At 45.7% G+C, this 24,684-nt stretch overlaps 1 protein-coding gene across 7 annotated transcripts in view; it reads right to left on the bottom strand.

The window, feature by feature from the left end:
- The window catches only part of CSMD2 (CUB and Sushi multiple domains 2), a 602,428-nt gene that overhangs the window by 112,232 nt on the left and 465,512 nt on the right, over positions 1 to 24,684 (bottom strand). For all 7 annotated transcript variants that reach the window (XM_086716392.1, XM_086716389.1, XM_086716388.1 and 4 more), the window contains 8 exons: positions 18,577 to 18,771; positions 17,560 to 17,676; positions 14,740 to 14,853; positions 7,684 to 7,779; positions 6,311 to 6,514; positions 5,838 to 5,962; positions 4,789 to 4,885; positions 3,371 to 3,475 (listed from right to left, as the gene is read on the bottom strand). In XM_086716392.1, the coding sequence (XP_086572518.1) occupies positions 3,371 to 3,475; positions 4,789 to 4,885; positions 5,838 to 5,962; positions 6,311 to 6,514; positions 7,684 to 7,779; positions 14,740 to 14,853; positions 17,560 to 17,676; positions 18,577 to 18,771 (1,053 nt within the window). The remainder of the gene's footprint in view (positions 1 to 3,370; positions 3,476 to 4,788; positions 4,886 to 5,837; positions 5,963 to 6,310; positions 6,515 to 7,683; positions 7,780 to 14,739; positions 14,854 to 17,559; positions 17,677 to 18,576; positions 18,772 to 24,684) is intronic.

Genomic DNA, 24,684 nt, shown 5'->3' on the forward strand with positions numbered 1-24,684 from the left:
CAAGCCATAGAGCTGGGATTCAAACCAAGACCAGCGTGACTCCAGGTCTGTGCAAGCGGAGGCCAAACCCACAGGTGACATGAGCTCATGCGAGACCCAACCCTGCTCCCCTCCCGTCCCCTCCTGAAATCATCCTCGTCCTGCTTTGAATTCTCTCTCGGTGGAAACCCACAGCAAATGGGAGTAGAGCATCTCCTGACTGGTGGGCTTCATGCCTCTCCTGTGCCCTGCAGGGGCCCCCCTGCGGGTGCGGGCACTTAAGATGCAATAAATAAATACACAAATAAATAAGAGGTACTACGTAAATCCCCATGCATTGCTGCATGAGACTTGCAGTGTGGTTTTCCAGGGATGAGGGCTAACAGACTTCACGGTTGGGTCTGATTCCAGGCACTTGCATGGCCCAGAGAGTTTGGGAGGGGGCAGCCTCAGCCCTCCTGTTAGATTCCTGGTTAGATACCTTCTGATAGATAGCCCTCCTAGTAGATCCCAGATCCCTTGGAAGATACAAGCTCCATGGGGAAGCCATGTGTATGCAGAGCCTGCATGGAGCCATGCACTTGTGGAAAAGGAATGGGAAGGACTGGCCACCCTAGACCACCAAGCACTAGACTCATCTTCTTGGGTGGCAGCTGATGAATCCTCATCCTCTTTCCACTTTGAGAGCTGAGAGTCGATGTGTGCACGAGATAACTACACATGCTTTTTTCCCTCTGAGGAAAATTTACATATAACAAAATGTACAGATCTTACGTGTACATTTGCTGAGTTTTGACAAATGCATGCACCTGTATAACCCAAACCCCTATCAAAGCCACACAACACTGCTCACTCTTCTAGAAAGTTCCTTTGCGCCTTCCTGAGGCAATTCCTGTCCTACATATGCTTTTAAGAAGTAAATGTGATTCTTGGAAATGAAGGCTATTTGGGCCTATGTCCACAAATCTCAGCAGCTGGGCTAAATACCCCAAAGACAGTATTAAAACAGTCATTAAGCTGAATTTGAAGTACTTCATCTTGTCTCTCTCTCCCCACTCCTCCCTGAACTTCAAGTATGATGCAACTCAGCATTTACTGGGGTGACTACCACTTAGTAACATGAGACTTACTTACCAGTAGAGAAGTAGGGGCAAAGAGAGAGAGAGAGAGAGAGAGAGAGAGGAGGCAAGAGCAAAAGAATATGGTAAGAGAAAAAAGTGAAATCCAAGAGAGAAAGAAAGAGGGAGACAGAGACAAGTCCATTCTAATTTCTCTTACACTGCACAGCTTGACTTCATTTAAGCCATGCTTACAACAAAGGAAGAATTATTTTATCATATGCAATCTATTGCTTTGGAAAGCATATTGTTATATTTCCATTTCAACTAAATCAACATTAAGTGAGTCATAGCAGTAGATATGACTTTTCAGTACCCTTCAAAACCATTTGCCTCCACAATAGCAGTTAATTCTTCCCTTCTGCATCCTCTTTGTAGATTATCAAAAATTAACAGAATAGTAGGTTAACAAAACAAAAACGGTTTTGGCTCCTAGGAATTCCAGTCACCAAATACTAATGGGGACCTCAATTTTCCCTCAGCCCTTCCCACCATCAGAGGACAGACAATGCATGATAAACATCAGCTACTAAGAAAACTACCAGTTCCCTTGAACAACAACAACAACAACAACCACAAATTGAGAAGAGGTGAATTTTTTTTTTTTTTCTGGTAATGAGGCAGCAGAATGACAAGAGAAAGTATATCTTTGGAAGAGGAAAGAAAAGAAAAGATTTTAGGGAACATTTAAGGACTCAAATTAAAATACTAAATAAAGAAACAAAATTGGACAGAACAGAGAAAAAAGGATAAAAGAAAAAATGTGAACTATTCAAGAAACTCAGAATACTTTAGTCCACAAGGAGAGTAAGCCTTTGAGGTCTGCAGGGAGGAAGGTCTCAGAGGTCCGTGTCCTATCCTCTGCTCCTTGGGGTCCTTGCTTCAAGCTGCCCGAGGTCTTTCCTATCAGGTGCACATTTCAGTTCTTTCAGGCCATGAGCATCCTGGGATCCAACTAATCCTCTCCCAACCATCTGGATAAAGCTCATTCATTCTGGAGATCAGCTGGACATTTGCATAACCTCCAGTGCTGACCTTACCAGGCCTCTGGCACCAACTGAGGCTTCCATCTGCATGGGCCCATGCTGTCAAAGATGGCCAGGCCAACTCTACCTTTCCACATTTCTTACTTTTCATTCCACACCTAACTCACGCATCCCCTTCTGTAAGGTCTCACCTGGCCAGGTTTAGCTCCCCTCTTCTGCACCTTCTTAGCATATTAGGCTGCACTAAAATTATTGCTCCCTTGTCCATCTATCCTCCTAGACTCTGTGTTTGAGGGCAAAAGCCATGTCTTACTCACCTCTTATCTGTGAGCATCTAGCACAGGCCTTGCCACATTGTAGACATTCAATGTTTCTTTATGACATTGACCTCTCCACCTGTCTCAGGTAGAAGTGACTGTTCTCTCCTTCGAACCACTGATCTCCCATTTGGGGACATTTGGGGACATAGAGGAGAGCACCTGTAATACTTTAATGTGCTTCTGTGTCCATACGTCTGCCTCTCTTTAATGGACTCTGAGAGGACTTAACCATCTTGATCTTTCCCAAACCTAGAAAAACCCAGCAGAGCACCTGGCACACTGTAATCACTCAATAACTATTTGCTGGATGAATGTAAAACAAGTACTTTTGTCTATCTATCCTCTCCTATACCCAGTGGGGAAGGGGAATGGCAGGCTGTCCCAGGATGACAACAGTCTCCCAGCAACCTCTGTCTTTGTTGTCCCAAAAGGCGCATCCACGAGCCTTTCTCTTTTATGAGTTTTTCGTTGTGACCACTTCGGGACACTGGAAACCAGGATGTAAGGTTCTGAGCTGAGGGGGAGAAATCTGGTGCAAGAGGTGTGAAGTTTCTAATGAGGACAGGAACTTCAAAGGCAGCTGAATCACAGAACCAGGGGTTGGAGAGGACAGAGTTTAGGACCAGGGGAGAGCACCCGCTATTTTATTACATCCCAAAGTATATACTGGACCGAGGCCAATGACTGTGCTCCCTCCCCAGTCCTGGTGTGGACAAAGGGGAAGCCCATAGGTGTCTGAGTAGCAGACACTGGGGTGAGAATCCTGGCTCCATCACTTACTGGCTGCGGAGTCTTGAGGATTTTCAGACCTTCCCTGAGCTTCAGCACCTTCCTCTAAGTCTGTGGTCAGGCTTACGTGGGGGTGGAGAATACACAGCCCCAGTGTGACCCCTGCTCACTGTGGGTCCTTGATACCTGTCAATCCCCACCCTAAGCCCTGTACGCAGCTGAAACTTTGGATCCTCACTTTTGTACTCCAAATGGAAGCCGGCTGCTGACACGCTGATATCTGAGTAGAAATGAAGGTAGAGCTGGTTGGAGGTGCTGTTCAGAAGGGCAGGCACAGTTGTTCCTAGGGCAAGGAAACAGGGACCATTCACCATTAGCCACCCCCGGCCCCCAAGCTCCTTCCCATATCTCTTGCTTTTGCTACCTGCTGACACTCTGCTCCAAGACCCTCACATCTCCCCAACTATCAAACTTGCTACATGACAAATTTGCTACATTAGCACCCTCTGAGAATGCTGGGTCTCCAGTGGCCGAGGGAGAGGAGGCCTCAAACAACTTTCTGCAGAATGAGCAGTGGCAGAGCCATGTGCCAACGGTAGAGGGAGTTGCACAGGCAGCCAAAGAGTTTGGTCCCTTTCCAGCCATCTTCAAATAACTCTGACACGTAGAATTCTCTAGGCAATCCAGGCAGTGTAGACAGTGTATACGGTGCACATGACTCCTTTTTCTATCTTGGCAACATGGAATTCTGAAGCCTGAAAGACCCAGATAATTGTCCTGGGCATTGGGCAAAAGCACACACCACACTCAGTGAGAAGTCTACTGTTGGTAACGGTGTAGCCACTTTGGAAAAACAGTTTGTCAGTCCCCCCCCCCCCCAATTTAAATATAGAGTTATCATGACCCAGGAATTCCACCATTAGGTATATATACCCGAGAGAATTGAAATCATGTCCCACAGAAATATCTACATGAATGTTTATAGCAGCATTATTCATAATTAGCCAACAAGTGGAAACAACCAAATGTCCATCAACTGACGGATGCATAAGTGAAATCTGGTCGAGCCACATGGTGAAGTGTTGACGCATGTTACAACATGGGGGGGGGCCTTGAAAAATTATGCTGAGTGAAAGAAGCTAGACCCAGAAGGCTACATATTGTAGGATTCCATTTATATGAAATTTCCAGAACAAGCAAATCTATAAAGATGGGAAGTAGGTTGCCAAGTCGTGGTTGCCAAGGGATGGGGGAGGGGGAGCGATGGGGAGTGCATGCAAATGAGTACCTGGTTTCTTTCTGGGGTGATGAAAATGTTCTGGGATTAGATAGCAGTGATAGTTTTAGAATCTTGTGAATATACTAAAAACTACTGAATTGGACACTATCTTTTCACTGTGGCACTTTTATCATTTTATTATTGAGCTATAATTGACACATAACATTATATTAGTTTCAGGGGTGTGACATAATTCAGTAATTGTATATTTTGTAATACAATCACCAAAATGCATCCAGTTAACACCTGCGAATTGGACACTTTGAAATGGTGAATTTTATGGCATGTCAACTAGATCTCAGTGGTGATGATGATGATGATGATGATGAAGTCCACCACTGCCCCCTGAGTTGAGGTCCCTGGAAGTCCCACCTCACCTGAGAAACTCCCCAGCATGGTTACAGTGTTGTCTGCACCGTCAAATACCTCCAGGGAGTCCCAGTTCTGCTCTGTGACAAAGCTGATGACTTGAATCTGGGAAGGCAGAGGGATTGAATTGTCGGTTAGGCAGCCTATGTCTGCCTGTCTCTCTCTGCCTCCCTTCTTCTCCATTCATGTAGTTAATTCCATTATTGGAACTGTCAGTCTGCACCTGACATTGTGCTAGGTCTTGCCGCTAAGAGTAAGATGCAGTCCCTGCCTTCGGGAACCTCATTGTCCAGACGGGGAAAAGAATGTAAAATGAAGGACTGCAAGACAGTGGGGGTGCTTTGTCAGGCAGAGAGTAGGGAAAGGAAATTTCAGGAAGTGGGAATACTTGACTTTGAATGGCCTCCTCCCCATCTCTGAAACATTGCTTGGGTTTTCCCACTTTCCTGTCTGGATTGCAGCAGATATCCTGCAGCCATAAGCCAGTAGCCCACTCCTGGCCAGACCCGCCCACCTTGAATCTCTACCTGCTGCCTCTCTGTTGCCCTTGCAGGCTCCAGACCCTCCTCTATGCTGCCATCCCAGTGCCGGGGCCTTCTTCACTTGGCTCTCGCCACTGGGTACCCGTTGTGGCCCCCATTCTGCTCCTACAGTTCAGACTGCGGGTGTGACGCCTAGGTGTGTGTCTGGGGCTCCTCCATGCTTCATCTGTTTGCTCCTTTCTCCTTCCTGCAATGTCCCCTCTTCTCTCCCCCATAATCTTGAGAAAAGAAGACTTCAAGCCATCTGAAAAACATCTATGAATCTTGCCCAATCTCTATATCCCAGTCCAGGCCCGTTTCCTCTTCTGGGCTTCCCTGATGGCATGAGCCTGTGCCACTCCTCTTTCCTGAAATTACCCAGCTCTCTCTTCACACCCCCTGAAGCTTCTGGGCCTTGAGCTGTTGCGTTTTTCTGCTTGTGGGCCTCACCTCCGCATCTGGCCTGAGGGGCAGGGACGGGGTTGAAATGTCTCCTCCCAGCCACCCGCCTGACTGAGGCATCTCCTGGCCCCTACCTGGATGCCAGCGCCTTCAGGGACCATGATCTTCCACACGCAGTTGAGGCTGTTGAGGTAGGGCTCTGGGAAACCGGGGGACAGGATGGTGCCCCTGCGCTCTGTGAGGTTGCCTCCACATGGCACTGGGAAGGAGGCAGTTCTGGTCAGAGGTTTCTCTTGCTTGTCTTTGTGGGTACCCCATGGGAGCCTCCCCAAACACTCCTTCAGGGCCTCCCTTGCTGGCTATTGGCTTCTCCCGCAGGCCCCCATCCCTGCTTCTTCTGTGGCTCCTGTCCCTACAACCCTCCTTCACATGCATCCCTCCCCCAGCAACCCCAGCTCCTCCTCTTTGCTATCTACACACCCAACCCACGGGACTAGTGATTTGGCCTGAATGGGACACCCTATTTAAGTTATTCTGGTGGGCAGGGGCTGCTGTTGGGTGTCACCGGCCACCCCCTCCCAGGAGTCCTGGTTGTCCAGGCACTCACCCACACAGGTAGGCGCTGATACATTCCACTGGGCCAAGGCCCCGGGAACGGGGAGGCACTCGATTTCTGGGGACCCCTGCAGGGCATAGCCGGAGTTGCAATCGAAGCGGACGATGGCCCCCACCGAGAAGTCACTGCCCAGCCTCTTGCCATAGCGGGGTTCCGGCACAGAGCTGCACTGCGTGGCGCTTGTTCGGGGTACCGCTGCGGGGGACAAGGGCACTGAGGGGCAGGCCTCACTCCTCTGGAAACTGGCTCAGGGATGGACACACAATGGGACTGGAGCTGAGACAGTCTGGATGGGACCCTGAGAGGCTCTGAGCACTTTCTCTCAGGGCAGGGGTAGGGACTTTCCAGGACAAGGACGGTTTTACTAAAACATAGTTGGACACACAAGGTGGCAGCACAGCTTCTGGAAACCATGGATGGCAGAGTTTAGGCCTAGTTGTGTTCTGTGGCTTCCCAATGGTGCCCTCCCAACCCCATGAAGTCCCACATCCCCTTACAGGAAGAATGGCCTTTATTCCTCCATTCACCCTACCTTGGCCTCTGCCCAGGGCTCTGCTCTCATGACCTGAATCTGAATCTCCCCTTACCCTGCCCACATGGTGGACATGACCCTTTAACCCAGGCCCCAGTTATGCCATCCTTCTGTGGCAGGGGAATACAGCTCTTCCTGGGCAGTGGAGTGAATGAGCCCTTGAAAAGTGGGCTTCCTTCTGGACAAGGAGAGGTAGGGGCCTAGAGGTGAAAGTCAGGATGCTCCACGACTCTGCCTTTCAAAGCCAGTAAGGAAGGAAGGGGACAGACATCCATCACCTGCTTGGTGTCAACTACTTTGTGAACTCTCTTAACTCCATCAGTGAGGTAATAAGCTTACCCTCATTTTAGAGGTGAGCAAACTGGGGCTCTGAGGGGTGGAGTAGCTGGTGCCCAGTTAGAAACGGGCAGAGCTGGGATTCAAAGCCATGTCCATCTTAATCCCAAGTCTGTGTTTTTCCCACATCTTTACTGTGTCTTGTAGAGAAGACCAAACTCCATGGGAGAGAGTCTAGGTACAAGGCCTGGGCTGGTTATCCCAATGCCATTGGGACCTTGCCAGGCAGTGGGGGAGGGGAGGGGCAGGAGTTAGCATCCCATGTCTGATTTTCCCCCTCATTCGACATGGAGTTTTGTCCAAGAATTGTCTGTTGGGTAAATGAGTGTCTAAATTCAACTGAATTTCAAGGAACTGCCCTACAAATCAGTAACTGCCTCCACACACCCTAAGACTGAGGCCTAGACTTAGGGGTCAAAAGTCCAAGTTCCTTTGGTCAGGGAGTCACTAGAGAACTGAGATGTCTTCACACCTTTCACATCCACGCCCTGCATACCTTGATAGACAAAGTGGAAGCCTCTGGCTGGTGCTGGGCCTTTGGCACTGAACTTAATGAGAACTTGATTGGAGGTGGCCAAGGGCAGCGATTCTCCTGCCAAGATAAGGGGCGAGGAGGAGAGGGAGACAGTGAGCCCAGCAGGCGGGCCCAGCAGAGAAAATCCTGGCCAGGAAGGAGGGGCCACCCATACCACCCCTCCCCCCACCCCCCACAGCAATTCCTTCCATATCCCAGCTCTTCCGGAAACAAAACCTCACATTTTTACTACACTTCACACTCTAAAGTTTGCAGAAGGTTTTAGCATCCATGGTTTTACCTTGACCTATGGTCTTTGGAGGCTGACATGACAAGAGTTCGGTGCCCTCATTTAATAGGTCAAGAAAGAGAGGATCAGAAAGATTAAATGACCTTCCTGGAAAGGAGAAAGCTTTCAGACAGACATTGGCCCACAAGGATGAGGAGAATGGCCATTACCAAACTGACTGGTGGTTTACTTGGAAAACTGACATTAAAAAGAAAAATGGCATCAGCTTCTGGGAAGGAGGGTGATGTGAGTATCTGAGAGTAACTGGCCATTCCCAGATCCTATAAAATGACAGATAACCACAGCAATTGTATAATTTATTGCTCACACTAGGACACTTTTGAGAGTCAACGGGCATGTTATTAATAATTACGTCGGGACAACCAAAGCAAGACGAATTGTCACCCAACTGATAACACAGCTTAAGGAAGACCTGCATGGGCACAGGACGCCTTTATATCAGAAGATAAAGTTCTATCTTCTCCTTGACGTGGTATAGATGGACAAGAGTGAAGACAACACCAGCTGGACCTACAGCTGTGAAGTGCAGTCCTGCTTGTGGTCAGTTTCTTGAGGCAGCTGAGGGACTGGACTATGGCTTAGCAGGTAGTGGCATGGCCACTCTGCATCGCTGAGTGTGCCCCTCCACAGTCTTAGGGAACCCTGAGATGCCTGCTGACCCCACCGTCAGAAGGGAAGCTGGGGGTGCAGACAGCCAGGCTAAGTCTCCACTGCAGTGAGGGCTGGAGTTAGAACCAGCCATGGAACCACTGGGAGGCACATCTGAGGCCAACCAATGCTTCCAGAAAGCCCATGTAACACTACTGGCCACGGAGAGTGGAGAGTTTTGCACAACATACTATTTACACATGACCCAGATGGCTGATCCTGGCTGGGAGTCATTGACCCAATAATTTCTGGCTGCCAAAGCAAAGAGAAACTCATGAAGAAAAAGCTTGTCTTTATTATCACCACTGTCTGGAGCTCTTTAACAGATGTGAGCAGAACAAAACTCTAGGTTTCCATCCTCCCATTGTCTGGCATGATACGTGGATTAGGACCCTTATAATCTCTCACAAACCCATTTCAACTTCCAAGCCTGGATGAACACAGACCTCCCTCTCCATGGACAAGCACATAGTAAAATCCCTGGACAAAAGACAAGCTCTCAAAGTTTTAAGGGTGAAAACCACTCAGAAATCAAACCAAACATTTTAATGTGAACTATCAGAAAGAGCAGGCAAATATCTCGAGAAGACTTTCTTTTTTTTTTTTTTTTTTTTTTTAAATTTTTTTTCAACGTTTATTTACTTTTGGGACAGAGAGAGACAGAGCATGAATGGGGGAGGGGTAGAGAGAGAGGGAGACATAGAATCGGAAACAGGCTCCAGGCTCTGAGCCATCAGCCCAGAGCCTGACGCGGGGCTCGAACTCACAGACCGCGAGATCGTGACCTGGCTGAAGCCGGACGCTTAACCGACTGCGCCACCCAGGCGCCACACGAGAAGACTTTCAGTTGTGGTTGCCACAAGACTAAATCTAGCATTGCATCTGTGAAGTCAGAGAGGGTAGCCATGCCAAAGGAAAGTTCTGAGATCAATAAAGCCTTCAAAAATGAGAAGCACCAGTATGTGGCAGCTGGATTCTGTAGAAATTGAACAGGGAAGTAGAGATTAAGTTAGGGGAAATTCTTCCAGAATCCACAGGTAAAATATAAAGAGATGAAAATAATGAGAGAAACCACAAGCAACATGGAAGATAGATCAGAGAAACTCCAGTGTGCATACATCAAGGATTCAAGACAGAGAGAGAGAGAGAGAGAGAGAGAGAGAGAGAGAAGATAGGAGAAACTGAAGGAGAAGAAATAGTTTAAGAAAGAAGATAACTTTCCTAAGCTTAAGAAAGATCTGAGGTTCAGACTACAATTATTCTTAAAGTGCCAGATGTAATTAATGAAAAGAGATTTCCATTGCAACCTATCCTAGTGGGCTTTCAGATTTTAAAAATAAAATTAAAAAAAATATGAAAGCCATGCAGAGAGAAAAGAATGGGTTACCTATCAGGGTAAAGAATCAGGTTGGACTCCACTTGTCTGTAATATTAACTGTTGGAATGAAGTGGGACGGTGGCAGGAGTTTTGAAAGAAATTTGTGACCTGTAATTTGACTTACAATCAAGTTGTCATTCACATGATGTGTCAAAGGAAAGACACAGTCATACAGGCAAGGTGGCGGAAAGTACTGCAGTGATAAACTTACTAAAAAAAATGAACAGAAGTAGGGAAATCAAAAACTCTCAGGGATAACGACACCCAGGAAAAGATAGTTAAACCCAAATAATTATTGTCAATGAGGTAGCAAAATTAAATGTAAAAGTAGACACTTGGGGGAAGAAGTCCATAATTTATAAATAATTTACTGATAGCATTCATTAGAAATTCTAACTGTATATATAAAAAAAGCCTTGGAAATTAGAGAGGGGTCAGACAGGAATGGAAAAGAAAGCAAAATCAAAACAAAAAAGCCCCCCAAACTCACAAAGAACAAAACCAGATGACAGATATCAGAACAAATGTAAAATAAGTAAGTAAACATCCTCTTAAGAAAAAGACTCTCCAAGGAAATGAAGAAAGATATAGCAGGCAAACACAGGTGCTAAAATAGTTGGAAACACAAGAAGATAACAAAATATCACAGTTGTAGTGGGATGTTTAAATGAGCAAAATCCACGACATTTGATATATCAAATAGAGAAACAAAATGAAGACTGCTGAGTAGTGGTCCTCAAGCTTTTTGCCCCTTCAACACACCTCAGGACAGGGACACATTACTTCCATCAGCGTTAGTGGCTCATCAGTGTTTCTCCAAATGAGGAATAAGATGATCTGAGGATATTGATATTGACACCTATAGGTCTTTTATCTGCATCCATCCATCCGTCCATCCTTATTTCTTTCTAGCCATTGGTCCTTTACATCTATATGTGTTCTTGTATCTATATCTACATTTACATATACAGGTCCTAAATGTATCTCTCTCTCTCTCTTTCTCTCTCTCTCTCTCTCTCTTTCTCTGCCTGTACCAATGCTTCTATATTTATAGCTAAATTTATACCTCTATTTATCTATATTGAAAATCATGAGGCTTTGAAAAAGCATCCTGCCCCAAGGAATCCTGACTTACACTCCTGGCTGAGTGGGCATACATGGGGTGCTGATATCAAAACTCATTTCATTGAGAATCACTGATAGAATGGATGTGAATAATAAAATTGAGGAAGATTGACCTAATGGCTATTACTAAACTAATTTCACTCTAACAAATAGCTCTAGGAGGCACAGGTTTTCCTCTCTGCATTTTACAGCCAAGGGAACTGCAGCTCTGAGCAGTCAAGCACCACCGGGCCTACAGGCACCTCGCTGGCAGGCAGTGAGTGTTGGGCCTGAGCTGCCCGTCTCTCTGCAGCCTCTCAACTGTCCAGAGGACACACTCTCTTCTTAGATACTCAAGGAATTAAAAAAAAAAAAAAAAGTCTTTGGCTATGGAAGAGGACCTCATTTAACCCCGAAATGGAAGTGGTTCAGGCTATATTCTCTCCCGGTGTGGTAACAAAATTAGAAATTAACACAAATGTTTAAATGTAACAAGAACAAAATTCAGGTTCCTGGAGGAAAAGAGGAGGCAGCCTTAAAGGACTCTTGGGCAAGAAAGAAGAAAACATGGTGACAGATTATTTAGAAAGTAATGAGGAGGACAATAGGATGTGACAATTCTTACAGCACAGAGCCAAAACTATGCTTAGAAGTGAATGTGCTGCTGTAAACATGCTCTTCATTACACAGGGAAAAGAAGAAAGCTCTCAATTCAAGGGGTTAGCATAAGAAGCACAATGTAATCTGAAGAAAAACAGGAGGAGAGGCATGAAATAAATGCAGAAGTTAATTAATTAAAAAATAACAAAGGCCACAGAAGAACTGGTAAGTAAAAGCAAAAACAAAACAAAACAAAACAAAAAATCCCCCCAAAACAAAAACGAAATGAAACAACACAAAATCTCTCATCCAGGTGGGAAAAAGAGGGGTCACTACTAATACAGTACTCTATCAGTAAAGGCAGGTGATATAACCTCTGACACCCAGGAGATTATATAGCATCATAGTATATATATAAAACCTGTGTTGCTGAATTTAAAATAATTATAAAATGGGTTTTTTACTATAAAATATCAGCATTGATCTTAGGGTCATATACCTGAATAAACCAATAGCCATGGAAAAAAATAAAAGAAAAAAAAAACACTGATAAGGAAGAAATAAAGTATTGAGGCAAATTTATTTGCAGAAGATATGGCTTCTTGCCTAAAGGGCCCAGGAGAGATCAGTAGGCAGTGTTAGCATTATTACAGAGGGTTCATTGACTTTACAAAATGACTACACCAAAAATACCAGTCATCTAATATACTATCAAAGACCAGTTAGAAAATACAATGGAAGGAGGGGGGACCAGTTCACAGCAGCAACAAAAACAATGACAAAAATTGCCATCCAATATCTAGGAGTAAAGTTAATAAAAAAATCAATACTGCCAAAGTGAAAATTAAAGCCCCTTTCCCAAGGTTACAAAAGATACATAAATGGAGAGACATATCATGTTCCTGGATGGGAAGAAGGGTTACTGTTATAAAGATGTGAGTTCTCCCCCAATTAACCAATAACTTAATGGAAGTCCAATGAAAGTTCTGAAGCAAATTTTTTTATCTTGACAAAATATTTCTTGAAGTTACTTGGAAGCAAAAATAAACAAGAACAGGAGCACTTGGGTGGCTCAGTTGGTTACGTGTCTGGGGTGCCTCAGGTCATGATCTCGTGGTTCATGGGTTTGAGCTCCAAGTTGGGCTCCGCACTGGCAGTGCTTGAGATTCTCTCTCTCTCTCTCTCTCTCTCTCTCTCTCTCCCCTCATCTCTCTGCCCCTCCCCAGCTCTTTCTTTCTCTCTTTCTCTCTCTCTAAGTAAATAAATAAACTTGAAAAAAAATAAAAAAGATACAGAAGGGCAGTCAATAAAAAATTCAAAAGAAAGGAACAAGTTTGGGGGCTCACATTACCATATGTTTAAAATTATCCTAATATTAAACATTTTTATAACCTTACATTAAGTTTTTTGATACAGATAGAAAAATACACAGACACTTAAAGATGTGGATATAAAGTCTGGAAACATCCTTAACTTCATAAAAACTTAATAGATGTAAATCTGGCATTTTGAAAATTTTGTTAGGACAACAGATTAACTCAATTTGAAAAAATATGGTTAGATTCCCTATAACAAATAACAAATCAAGATAAATTCCAAAGGTATTAAAGCAGAACAATCACACTGAAAAGAAGCAAAAGAAAACACAGAAGAATATTTACTTCATCAGCAGAAAAGTAAAGGGGAAAACTATAAAAGAAAGCATTGATAGATTTGATGTCAGGAGAAATTTAAATTTTCTGACATTAAAATATACCCTGAAGAAAAGTAAGTGGCAAATGACAAAGTGTAGGGGAAAGCATTTTATAGCATTTAATATAGACAAGAGGTTTTTATGGCATATGATACATACAGCTTGTAATAATATGGAGGTCTACTAAGTCAATAGAAGATAAATGGTAATAGAAAAATCAACAGCAATTCACAAGTAAATTCACAAATAAAAAATGCATGGGCCAATAATTACATTATAAAAAGTTTACCCTAACTTGTAATAAAAAAAGGCAAATTAAGAAATGAGATACAATTCTCACTTTTCAAACTGATGATGCTTTTGTTTCCTGAATTAGCTAGTTTTTGTGAGAATAAAACATGATCTCTTATTCACTTTTGGTGAACAGAGTGGCAAGGACTTTCTAGAGGGATGTTTGGCATTTTGGCATATTTCAAAATCAGGGATTTTGATAATTCTGTTACAATAACTGATTAACTAAGTTTGAAAGAATATAGTTAGATTCACACAAAAAGCCTTAAGTTAAGATCGCACATATCCTTTAACTTGGCAATTCTACTTCTAGATAGTCTAAGGTAATAGAGATGTGTATAGAGATGTATGCATAATACACTGGGTTACTATTCACGAGAGTGAAAAATTAGAAACAATCTCGATGTTCAATAATAGGGAATTCATTGCATAAATTTTTTAACATAAATGTTAAGTAACTATATGATGGACTGTTTTGCAGCATTTAAAAATCCTATTATAGAAGGAAATAATGACAGAAATGCTCACAATGGACATTTCAATAAAAATATGTACATTGTTTTATTCAATAAAATATACAAAAGATTAAGTCTAAGTAGATATAAAGGCTGGGGGAAAATACACTCCATCTTTCAGTGGTTCTTTCTGGGTGGCTTTTATTTTAATTCTCCATACAGTTATTTTGTCTTGCCTCTTAGATTTCTACATTGAAAAAGCAGTATGTTTATAATCAGAAAAACATGTTGGGTCTAAGAATAAACCAACAGGGGAATACTACACCACTTGGGGCAGCAGTGTAGACACACCTCGGGGTGAGGGTAGTTTCCCAAGCCCCCTTCTACGTTTGGGCTATCAGGAGCTGACTGTCGTGTTGTAGAGAAAGCACCAGTGGACGACACACACAAAGCTGTGTGGTGCCACCTGTGGCTGGGCTTACAGGGCCTCTTTCCTTTCAGCGGGCCCGAAATGCCCTCAGCCCACCACCATCCCCAATGCCGGCCAAGCCCTGGGTACCTGTGTGGGAGCCCGAGAGGGAGCTGAGGAGCCGGGAGTGCTGGCTGTGGCCATCATGCACCTCCACCACGTCGTTGAGGGCCGTATGGAAGAAGGCGAACTGTCCAAACACCACTGCGAAGGAGACATGGTGTGGAGACCTCAGCATGGAAGACTGGCCACCATGTTGGGGGCAAGGACTGGAGGTGTGGGGGCTGCAGGCAAGGAGCAGGGAAGCCTCCGCGGAAGTTGTTGGTTCTTGGGGCTGACTGCTTGCTGAGGCTTCTACTGGCTGATCAGCACACTGGCCAGACCCCAGGCACAGGGTTGTGGGGAGGTGGAAAGGGCCAGCTGGCATTCTCCCTCATGGGTCAAGATAACATTGAAGACTGAACATAACAGTCAGGCCTGGTGGAACTGGAGCTGGGCCAACCCCATTCCTTTCCCAGATAGCAGTGGCAGCAGCTACTTAAGGACATGGAAGGGCTTTTGGCAACACCTCCCATTTTCCATGTGCTCTCAGGACCCTGTATTTTCCTTTGTTTTTTCTTCGGAAATCCTGCTGACCAGGACAGCCTTTGATACAAGATGCCCCACGGTTAAGAGGAATAAGGGTGGTGAAAAGCAGCTGCTCCTGGGGAAAGAGCGACTGTCTAAGGAATGGGCAAACATCTTGAGCTCATTTCCCTCTGGCAAAGCCAAGGGAAGAGGCAAAATGGTATTTACAAAGCACCTACTGTGTGCCAGGTACCATGTTTGCCAGATGTATCATCTTCAACTGTGCCTCTTTTAGATGTTCATATTTTAAAGACAAAGAAACTGAGGCTCAGAAGTTAAGAATGTTCCCCAAAGGGCACTCAGCTCACTCCAGGAAGGGGCTGAAAAGCTGGTGGTCCGTGGTCTTGATGAGCCCCTCTCGGATGAGGCCTAAGGGCCCTGCCATTTGATGGCTATTCATGCCATCAGCTACAAATCACACGGGATTTCTTCAGCTGCCCCTCTCTTCCAGGCACTGCTGGAGGGGCTGGCATCACTGACCCCACAGTGGGAACAGCTCTACCTCAGCTATCTGCCTGAGCTTGGTGTGGTCTGCCTGTGCTGGCTTACCAGTTTGCCAGGCATATCTGGGGGCAAGAAGCAGGGTAGGAGGGAGAGGAGCAGGGGCCAGAGGGGCTGGAGGGAGAGGCAGGAGGGAGAGCACATTGTGGAACCCTGAAAATGGGTACTGAGGTGGTGGCAGGGGTATCTCCGTCCTCCCTCCTGCAGAGGTGAACACGATGGGCAACATTCCTGCTTTCAGAGTGTGTATTCTAGTGGGAAGAGACAGTCAATAAAGGGGGGAAAAAGCCCACTTAAGCAAAGAGATAGGGAAGATAATTTCAGATAGTTAAAATTAAGTCCTAGAGGTAATGGGAAAACATGATAGAATGGGGCAGGTCACTTTAGGTAGCAGATCAAAGGAAGATTAGAAGAGGAAGTCAGAGCTGAGACCTGAGCTTGGAGCCAGTGTTGCAGAGGCAAAAGTCTGCCCCGAATTCCAGGGCTCAGCATCCTTGGCAAAGACAAGATACTTGGGACAGACCACTGCCCTTCCTCGAACTGGCTCTCTGTGTGCCTGTTTCAGCCCAATGAAACTGACCAGCCTTGGGGTTGCTTCCTTTAAAGGCCGAGCTCTTTATTATGGGAGGATCCAGGCACAAACTGCACACCACTAATCAAGGATTCTGTTCTGAGTGGCAGATTGGACTGGACAACGTTTTAGGACTTTTCTAACTGTGAGCCCGCAGGTCCAAAGCTCCTGCCACATAAGTATGTTGGGGTGGCTGGCGTCACACACACACACACACATGTATGTGTGCAGGGGCTGGGGTGGGAGTGCTGCGTGATGGCTAGAGTGGTAGGTTAAGGTGAGATGGGGAGTTCACAGAGGTCAGGGAGCACGTCTCGCTCACGTCTGCAACAGAGTGTGTGGTCCCTGAGAGATGCTTCATAAATGCTTGGTGGCATCAGGCCTTGCCCTGTGCTCCCTCCACCCTATCTTGGGCATAAGTAGCCAGCTGCTGCCCCATCCCTCTCCTAGATGGTCAGGATTTATCAGTGCCCTTTACCCCACCCAACACCAATCCTGTTTAGAAATAGTTGTTACTCCTCCTACAAAGAGGAGATCCAGGGAGAAAGTATCTGGGTGGGTCACCTGATTGCTCAGGTACAACCAGTCTGGCTGCCCCTTAGAACTTCCTAAATCCTTCAGGGATGGCAGGACTCTTAAATGTCCCCATTGCCAACCAGGTGACAAGCCTGGCTTCTTTTTGTCTGAGTCTCTTGGAATCTGGAAGTTTTTCTGCTTTCTCAGGACACTGGCCTGCCGCCCACTTTTCTCTTGTTTGCCCTACCTATAGCTGCTGGGCTAGGCTCCCAGTCTCGGATGGGATGGTGGAACACTGGGGTTCCCAGCTCTGTCCCACTCCTTCCTTCTTCCTGCCCTTTGGTCACCCTCCCCTGGGTTCCCAGTCAGCCTGGATCTGCAGCACCTCCAGTCAGACGTGGGCTGTGCTGGCTAGTGTCCGGCATCCCTGCCTTCCCTCCGTCCTGGCTACTTCCTCCCCAGCTGCATCCCCTTGTGCTGCTGGCCTTGCTAGTGCTCCTCCCACACATACGTCAGGAGCGCACCCGACAGTGTATCTTATTTCCACTGCATGGCATCTGCACCCAGGAGTCCTGTACCGGAGATGGTCTACCCCTTCCCACAATGGGAGTGGATACAATTGAGAGTGGAGCCGGGGGTGTGAGTGGAAAGGGCCCGGGGGCCTGGAAGAGGTCGGGAAACATAAATAAACATACCGTAGTCCTTGGGCACGGTGACAAAATAGAGGCAGGTCTGTCCACTGGTGTAGTTCTGGGGGTAGTTGGGGGATAAGACCACTCCGTCTGAACCCACATACTGTCCCCCACAGGGGGCTGGAAGAGAAATCAGAGGGAGGGCCAGGTGATCTTGAGGCCTCTCATCAGCTGTCATGCTCACCCCAGCCTGAGCCACTGGTCCCGTGAGGCTGCCCTGAGGTGTGCAGCAGCTAGTCTGGAGGAGGGGAGTTCTGAGCACCTCCCTGGCCTGGCATGTGGCCTGAAACCTTCCTTGATGCTGTCAAGGGCCCTCCTGGGCACATGTCAGACCCTGCTCCCTAACTAGTAACACTAGCACCAGTCCCTGGAGGCACAGGGGCCTAGGACTGACCTTCTGTCCCATGGCTGATGTCTGCCCAGGCATGTGTCCACATGAGTTAGTGCCCCCAGGCTAGCCCCATTGGGAGCAGCTGTCCCATGCGGCCCAGGCACCTTCTGTTCCCATCCAAGGTGCCCAGTTCTATGAGGGGTGGCCCTGAGAGCCAGCCTCTTTCACCTGGGCAAAGGGGCCTCCTTGCTTTCCAACTTGGGGTGGCCACCACGCTCTTGAAGTTCTGACACTCCATCCCATCTCTCTTGTCAGGGCCCCAGAGCTAAGCCAGACCCTGCTGGAGTCAGCCCACCCCACTGGCCTTAGTTTTACACATATGATCTCTCAGTGACTTTCCCTAAGCCCAGGTTATCTTTAACCTCCAATCTCCCTCATACAACTTGCTGGCATGTCTGGGGGTCACTGATGATGGCCTCTGTCTGAGTGGGCACACTAGGTGGTCTGAGAGAGGACATGTCGATAGGGACTGTCTACCTGGTGAATTACCAGCCTCTCTCATTCACAGTGAACTCAAAGAGTCCGCTCTTAGGACCATGTCCCATGCCTCCCTTCCCCCAGCTGACAACCCCTTCTGCCTCTGGCATGCCCTCACTCCCTCTGACTCCTTCCCGCCCCTGTCCCACCACCTGTGCACACTGGTCGGGGGTTGTTCCACGCGGGCTTCCCATCAGGCCCCAGAACGCAGCTGAGGGTAGAGGCGCCCTCAACCTCATAGCCCCCGTGGCAGTAATAGGTGATGGAGGAGCCCAGCTTCAGGTCGGACCCCACTCGCGTGCCGTTCTTGATGGAACCAGGGTCAAAACACGACTCCCGTGGGTTTTCTGGAAAAAAGAAACACACACACACACACACACACACACACACACAACTCATTAGTGGCCTAATTCCATGGTGCAACAGCCAAGAGGAGACCCTGACTCTAATTAGCCACAGGGCATATGGGGATTTGGGATTTCTGGTTCTTTTCCCTTCAGGTCTGAAAACGTCTCTAAATCTGGGGCTGGAGATCATCTTGGAGAATGAAATTTTCCCTCTCCTCCTCCACATTCTTGCCCTGATCCACAAAGGAGTGAGTTGCAGCTAAACCTTAGGGGCCCTCTGTCACTCCTTGACCCACTCTCTCCAGGGGAGACTGACTGCTGTCATATCCATACCTTGCAGGTACTTCCGATTGCATGGGCACCAGTCCTTAGATTTAGGAAGGCAGTAGGAAACCCTACTTTATTTATTTATTTATTTATTTATTTATTTATTTATTTATTTATTTAAATTCCAAGTAAAGAATTTTTATCATAAGGGAAACCCTACTTTAACCTCCGGACTTATCTAGGGTTGAACAGTTTTCCAGTTTTTGCATCAGGGTATTGGGTGCTTGCTAGTTTATTAAAACAGTAGTATTTTTTTCTACCTGATTTTTGTGGCATATATGTCTCTCCTATTAGGCATCCATGATGCACCTAACAGGCATCTACTCTGTCCCTCTATGAGAGTGAACTTGGTGCTGCCTGAGCGATTGAGAGCATGACTCGGGAACCCCCATCTCTGGAAAAGGGCACTGTGCAGCCTCCCTCACCATCAGCTGGGAATCTTGAGCAGCTCTTGGGAGCCAACTGTTCACTTGCACTTGCACTGCTTTTCCTCATCCTCCTTGGTCAAAGACCGCTGGTGGTCAAGAGGCCCGTCATCATGGCTGGGCAGTGTCAGGGAAATGCCACTGAGTATCAGGATTCCATTAGACTCCTGGAGGCTATGCTACAGGGAGGTCTAGGGATGGGGCTCACAAAAAGGTGCTGACAGCCCTCGCAGGTGGACTCACAAGTTCAGAAGTTCAAATAACAGATTTAAGGAGGAAAGAACCAGAACAGAAGGGCTCAGAGTTCAGGGATGAATAGCTGAGGAATTTTGCTGAGGCTGTCCTTGTCACCTGTCTTTTAGGCTGCCAATATGAAGCAGCCACTGCTTGAGGGGATGCTCAGCTGCCAGTCAGCCCACTGACTGATGGGATGGGGCTCTGAGCATCCACATCCTGCCAAGTCCAGCCACTCTTGCATTTGAGCCCTATGATGGCCCTGCTCTTTGTCTTTGCCTATGGCTAAGGGGGCAGCAGTCCTGGATATGCTACTACATTTAAACTCAAGTGGGACCCAGAAAATGGTCCCTTATCTAGCAGAGGACACCTCAGTGGTTTCCTCATGGGTCCTATGGTGTGTCACCTTCACCCCTCAATCAAACCTGTCCTTTCCCTAAGCTCACTGGCTCTGGCCAGAATAGAACTGGCCATTAGGTAACCCATCTGAGAATCACAGAGTTATAGGGAACTGTCACCATGTCTTATATTTCCTCTGTCCTTTTTACAAATTAAAGTCGGTCAAACCTAATTTGAAGCTCAGAGAAATTCATAAGCTCAGAGAAGCTCATAAGGGGCAGAACTAGCTGGGGCCCCCCAGTATCCACTTCTCCCCTTCATCCTTAAATAATAGAAACCAGATTTTATCCAGACTACCAAGGCATCAGCTAAAATCTACATCTTCTAGCTTTCCAAGCAGCTACATCTGGCCAAAGAGATGTAAACACAGTCAAGTCAGACAGTCTCCTGTCTCACTCAGAGTAAAAGCCCAAATCCTTATGGGTCTAAAAGTCCTGGGTCTTCTGTCCCCAATCCCCACCGCTCTATGATCTCAACTCCTATCATCCCTTTGCTAACTTTGTTCCAACCACATTGGCTGCTGTTCACGGAATGTTTCTTCAACTGCATGGCTCTCTCTCTCAGCTCCTTCAGGATTTAAGTGTCACCTTCTTAGAGACACCTCCTTGACTAGCTATTTAAATTTTTGATATTCTTCTCCCCAGCACTCCTGGTCACCTTTCTCTGCTTTGTTTCTCTGCACTGGCACCAATACTATCTCATGCACTAAATATTCATCCATTTTTTCCTATCTCTCTCAACTAGAGTGCAGGTTCATGAGGAAGTTATCCAGTTTTATTTACTGCTCTAGTCCAGTGCCTGGCAAGTGGATAAATGTGGGACTTCTAGAAAGCCTGCTTAAGAGCAAGTGACTCAGCTGAGAGAATGCTCATTAGTCCTTCTTTTTTTTCCTTCTTTCCTCTTCCCCATAGTCTGAACTTAGAGATGATGACTAGAATTCCAGTCTCCATCTTGGATCCTGAGATAACCATGAGGATGGGAACCATGTCCTAGCATGGTAGAGCAGAAAGGCAAGAGGAGCCAGGGTTGGGGAAGGGGTCACCTCATCATCCCTGGATGACAATCTCTAGATTTCTTTTACAGGAAGGAGAATAAACTTCTACCTCACATAAGAAGCTGTGCTTTTGGGTAATAGCTGGGCATGTCTGTCCCAGAACTTTACACTGTCAGAGAGTCCTTTCTTCTCTTCTCCATAATCGCAAAAACTCCTACACTTTTCTTTTTTCTTTTTTTAATGTTTATTTATTTTCGAGAGAGGGAGAGACAGAGTGTAAGTGGGGGAGGGGCAGAGAGCCAGGGAGACACAGAATCTGCGGCAGGCTCCAGGCTCTGAGCTGTCAGCATAGAGCCTGATGTGGGGCTCAAACTCACAAATGGTGAGATCAAGATCAGATGCTTAACTGACTGAGCCACCCAGGCACCCCAAACTCCTACGCTTTTCAACGCCACCTTCTCTTGAGCAAGTTTCCTGTACTTTGCCTTCTCTCTGGCAGAATTCTGTTTTTATTTCCTGAATGATAGCATGTGTGGCATTATCTTGGTAGGTTGGATAAGTATATTTCCTTCCAGTGGATTCTGAATTCCTAAAGGACAGGAACCTTTACCTATTCTCTTCATAACCCTGGCAATTAGCACAGAACTTGGTATTGGAGCTGGTTCTGTTTGGCACACAATGGACGCTTAATAAATGGATGCTGAATTGACTGGCTGAACACCCCAGGGCTTGGAAAATCCACAGTCACATCAATGATCGCAACTACAGCCTGTATTTTATAGTTACTCACATGTCAGAGCAAGAAGAGCTCATCATTCTGAGCATTATCACATTAATGAAAATGACAAGGGTAATGATAATGATGATAGCCCCTTACAGAGGAATATCACGTTATAATTTCCAACGTACTTTCCAATCTGTTATCTCATTTGTGCCTCACAATAGCCTCTGCAGCAGGCAGGGCCAGGTGTGCTCCTGTTCAGGTTACAGATGAGAAATGTGGTGATCAGAGAGGCTAAATGAGTTTCCCAAGCCATTCAGCTGGTAAGAAGTGGAATTAAGACCAAAATCAGGTCTTTAGTCAGCCAAACCAGAGCTCAGCTGTGAATGATAAAACTGTAATGACTGAAATATCATTGCAATAATAATAAATAAACACCAAGCCCAAAATGGGAATAGCAAAAGAACCAGCTTCTTTTTGTCCTAATAGATAAGGAACATTTCTAAACACTGTAATAGCAAGACACTGAAAATAGCAATATGCACACGCAACCAGTAAGGAACTGGTTAAAAAGATTGGATTACAGCCATCCACTGAAATACAAGCAGGCTTTAAAAAGAATTGCAAAAGTCTTTGAATACTGATATGGAAAAATGATCAGGATCTATCATTGGACAAAAACCAAAAACAAAGTAAAAACAAACCCATATGACAGATTAGTACATATGGTGTGATCTCTATTCATATAGAACAGGGATCAGCAAACTATAGCCCACAGTCTCACTGCTTGTTTTTGTATAAAGTTTTTAATAAAGTTTTACTGGAACACAACCTCCCCTATTTGTTTCAATACTGTCTATGGCTCTTTCGACATTACAACAGCAGAGTTGAGCCGATGTAACAGAAACTATGTGGTTTGCTCAGTCTAACTATTTACTGTCTGGTCCTTTATAGAAAAAAAGTTTTCTAACCCTTGTTATAGAATTCACATTATTTTATTTTTATAAAAAATATCTGGAATAAGATAACAAACTGTTAACAATGGTGCTTCAGGGGATGGTGGTAACGGTAGGTGTTAAGTGTTTAGAGTACATCTTACGTGCTTCTGTATTGTCTGCATTTTTCCAGCAAACACATTTTACTTTTAAAATAGGCAAAAAATGGAGGTATTTCCATTTTGAATTTAAAAAGAAAGACCCATTCTGACAGGTGTGATCATTATAGCTTTGATTTGTATTTCCCTGATAAGTGATGTTGAGCATCTTTTCATGTGTCTGTTAGCCTCTGGATGTCTTCTTTGGAAAAGTGTCTGTTCATGTCTTTGATGAATGGATAAAGAAGATGTGGGTATACAGTTACTTATTTATTTATACAGTGGAATACTACTTGGCAATGAAAAAGAAAGAAATTTTGCCATTTGCAACAACATGGATGGAAACAAGGAGGGTATTATGCTAAGCGAAATAAGTCAGTTAGAGAAAGACAGATATCATATTATTTCACTCATATGTGGAATTTGAGCAACACAACAGATGAACATAGGGGAAGGGAAGGAAAAATAAGATAAAAACAGAGAGGGAGGAAAACCTTAAGAGACTCCTAAATGCAGAGAACAGACGGAGGGCTGCTAAAGGGGAGATGGGTGAGGGGATGGGTTAAATGGGTGATGGGCATTAAGGCAACCCACTTTTTGGGATGAGCGCTGGGTGTCATATATAACTGATGAACCACTGAGTTCTATTCCTGAAGCCAAGACTACACTGTATGTTAACTAACTTGAGTTTAAATAAAAAATAAATAAAATAAAAAGAAAGACCCATGGCAGTGGTGGTTCCTGGTAGTGGTGGTAGTGGGAGCAGTGTGGAAACCTGGTTGCAACTCCTTGGCCCGTAGTGTTCCAGCCAAGGGCTTAAAAGAGAAAACAGGTGCTTTTTAGTACCTTCTGGTAGAAGCTGACCTTGGTCTTTCCTGAGTTATTTCAGGTTCTCCAACACAGGCTTCAAACTCTTCTTCTGAACTTCTTCAAACTCCCTCTGTCTGAAACACTCCCCCAACCCTGTTCTTGCACAGTGGGCTTCTTCTCAACCTTGAGGTCTGTTTAAGTGATACCTGCTGGGCAAAGCCTTCACCTTCACCAACTGCCATTCTGAGGCAGACTCCCCATTTCTCTTTCTCAGCAGCTTGCTCTTTCCTAACTTCCGCTTCTTACTCCTTGTTGATCTATGTATTTGTTGTCTGTTTCCCTCACTCACCTTTATGTTATCTTAGGGACCATGACCACTGTGCCCACTGCCATAGCCTCCATATTTAGCACAAGGTGCGGCATGAGGTGAGAGCTCAGTAAGCATTTTTTGAGTGAGTGAATGGCCTCCACACTCATGCATGAACATGCTAGCCTGTCCCTGCCCAGAAGGAAGCCACCACACCTGCTGGAAAATGAGAGTAAAGCTCCGCCTCCCCTCCCCCTGACCCACCACCACCATTTTCCGATGTTTTTGGCTTAGGGAAAGACAGTAAGTCTCTCTGGGACTCATTTTTAGTAATTGTATCAAAAAAACAAGATCCTCCTTATTTTCCCCTGTTTCCTTCTAGCAAAGGGTAAAGCTACCCAGGTAGCTGAATTCAGAAGAGAACGCCTTAGAGCAGTCTTATAAAAATCCACAAATGACATGATTGCATTCAGAATCATCTAGAAGACCTGCCTAGAATGACACAGACATCACAACCACCTTCCAGTAGCAACTGAAGAGAGACACCTACAAACTCTCCCATCACTGCCTTATAATTAGGTGAGTCTCCAAGATCTCATTGGT

The sequence above is a fragment of the Puma concolor genome, chromosome C1 (genome assembly GCF_028749965.1).
Source record: "Puma concolor isolate L17-30 chromosome C1, mPumCon1.1.hap2, whole genome shotgun sequence".
NCBI classification, from domain to species: Eukaryota; Metazoa; Chordata; class Mammalia; order Carnivora; family Felidae; genus Puma; species Puma concolor.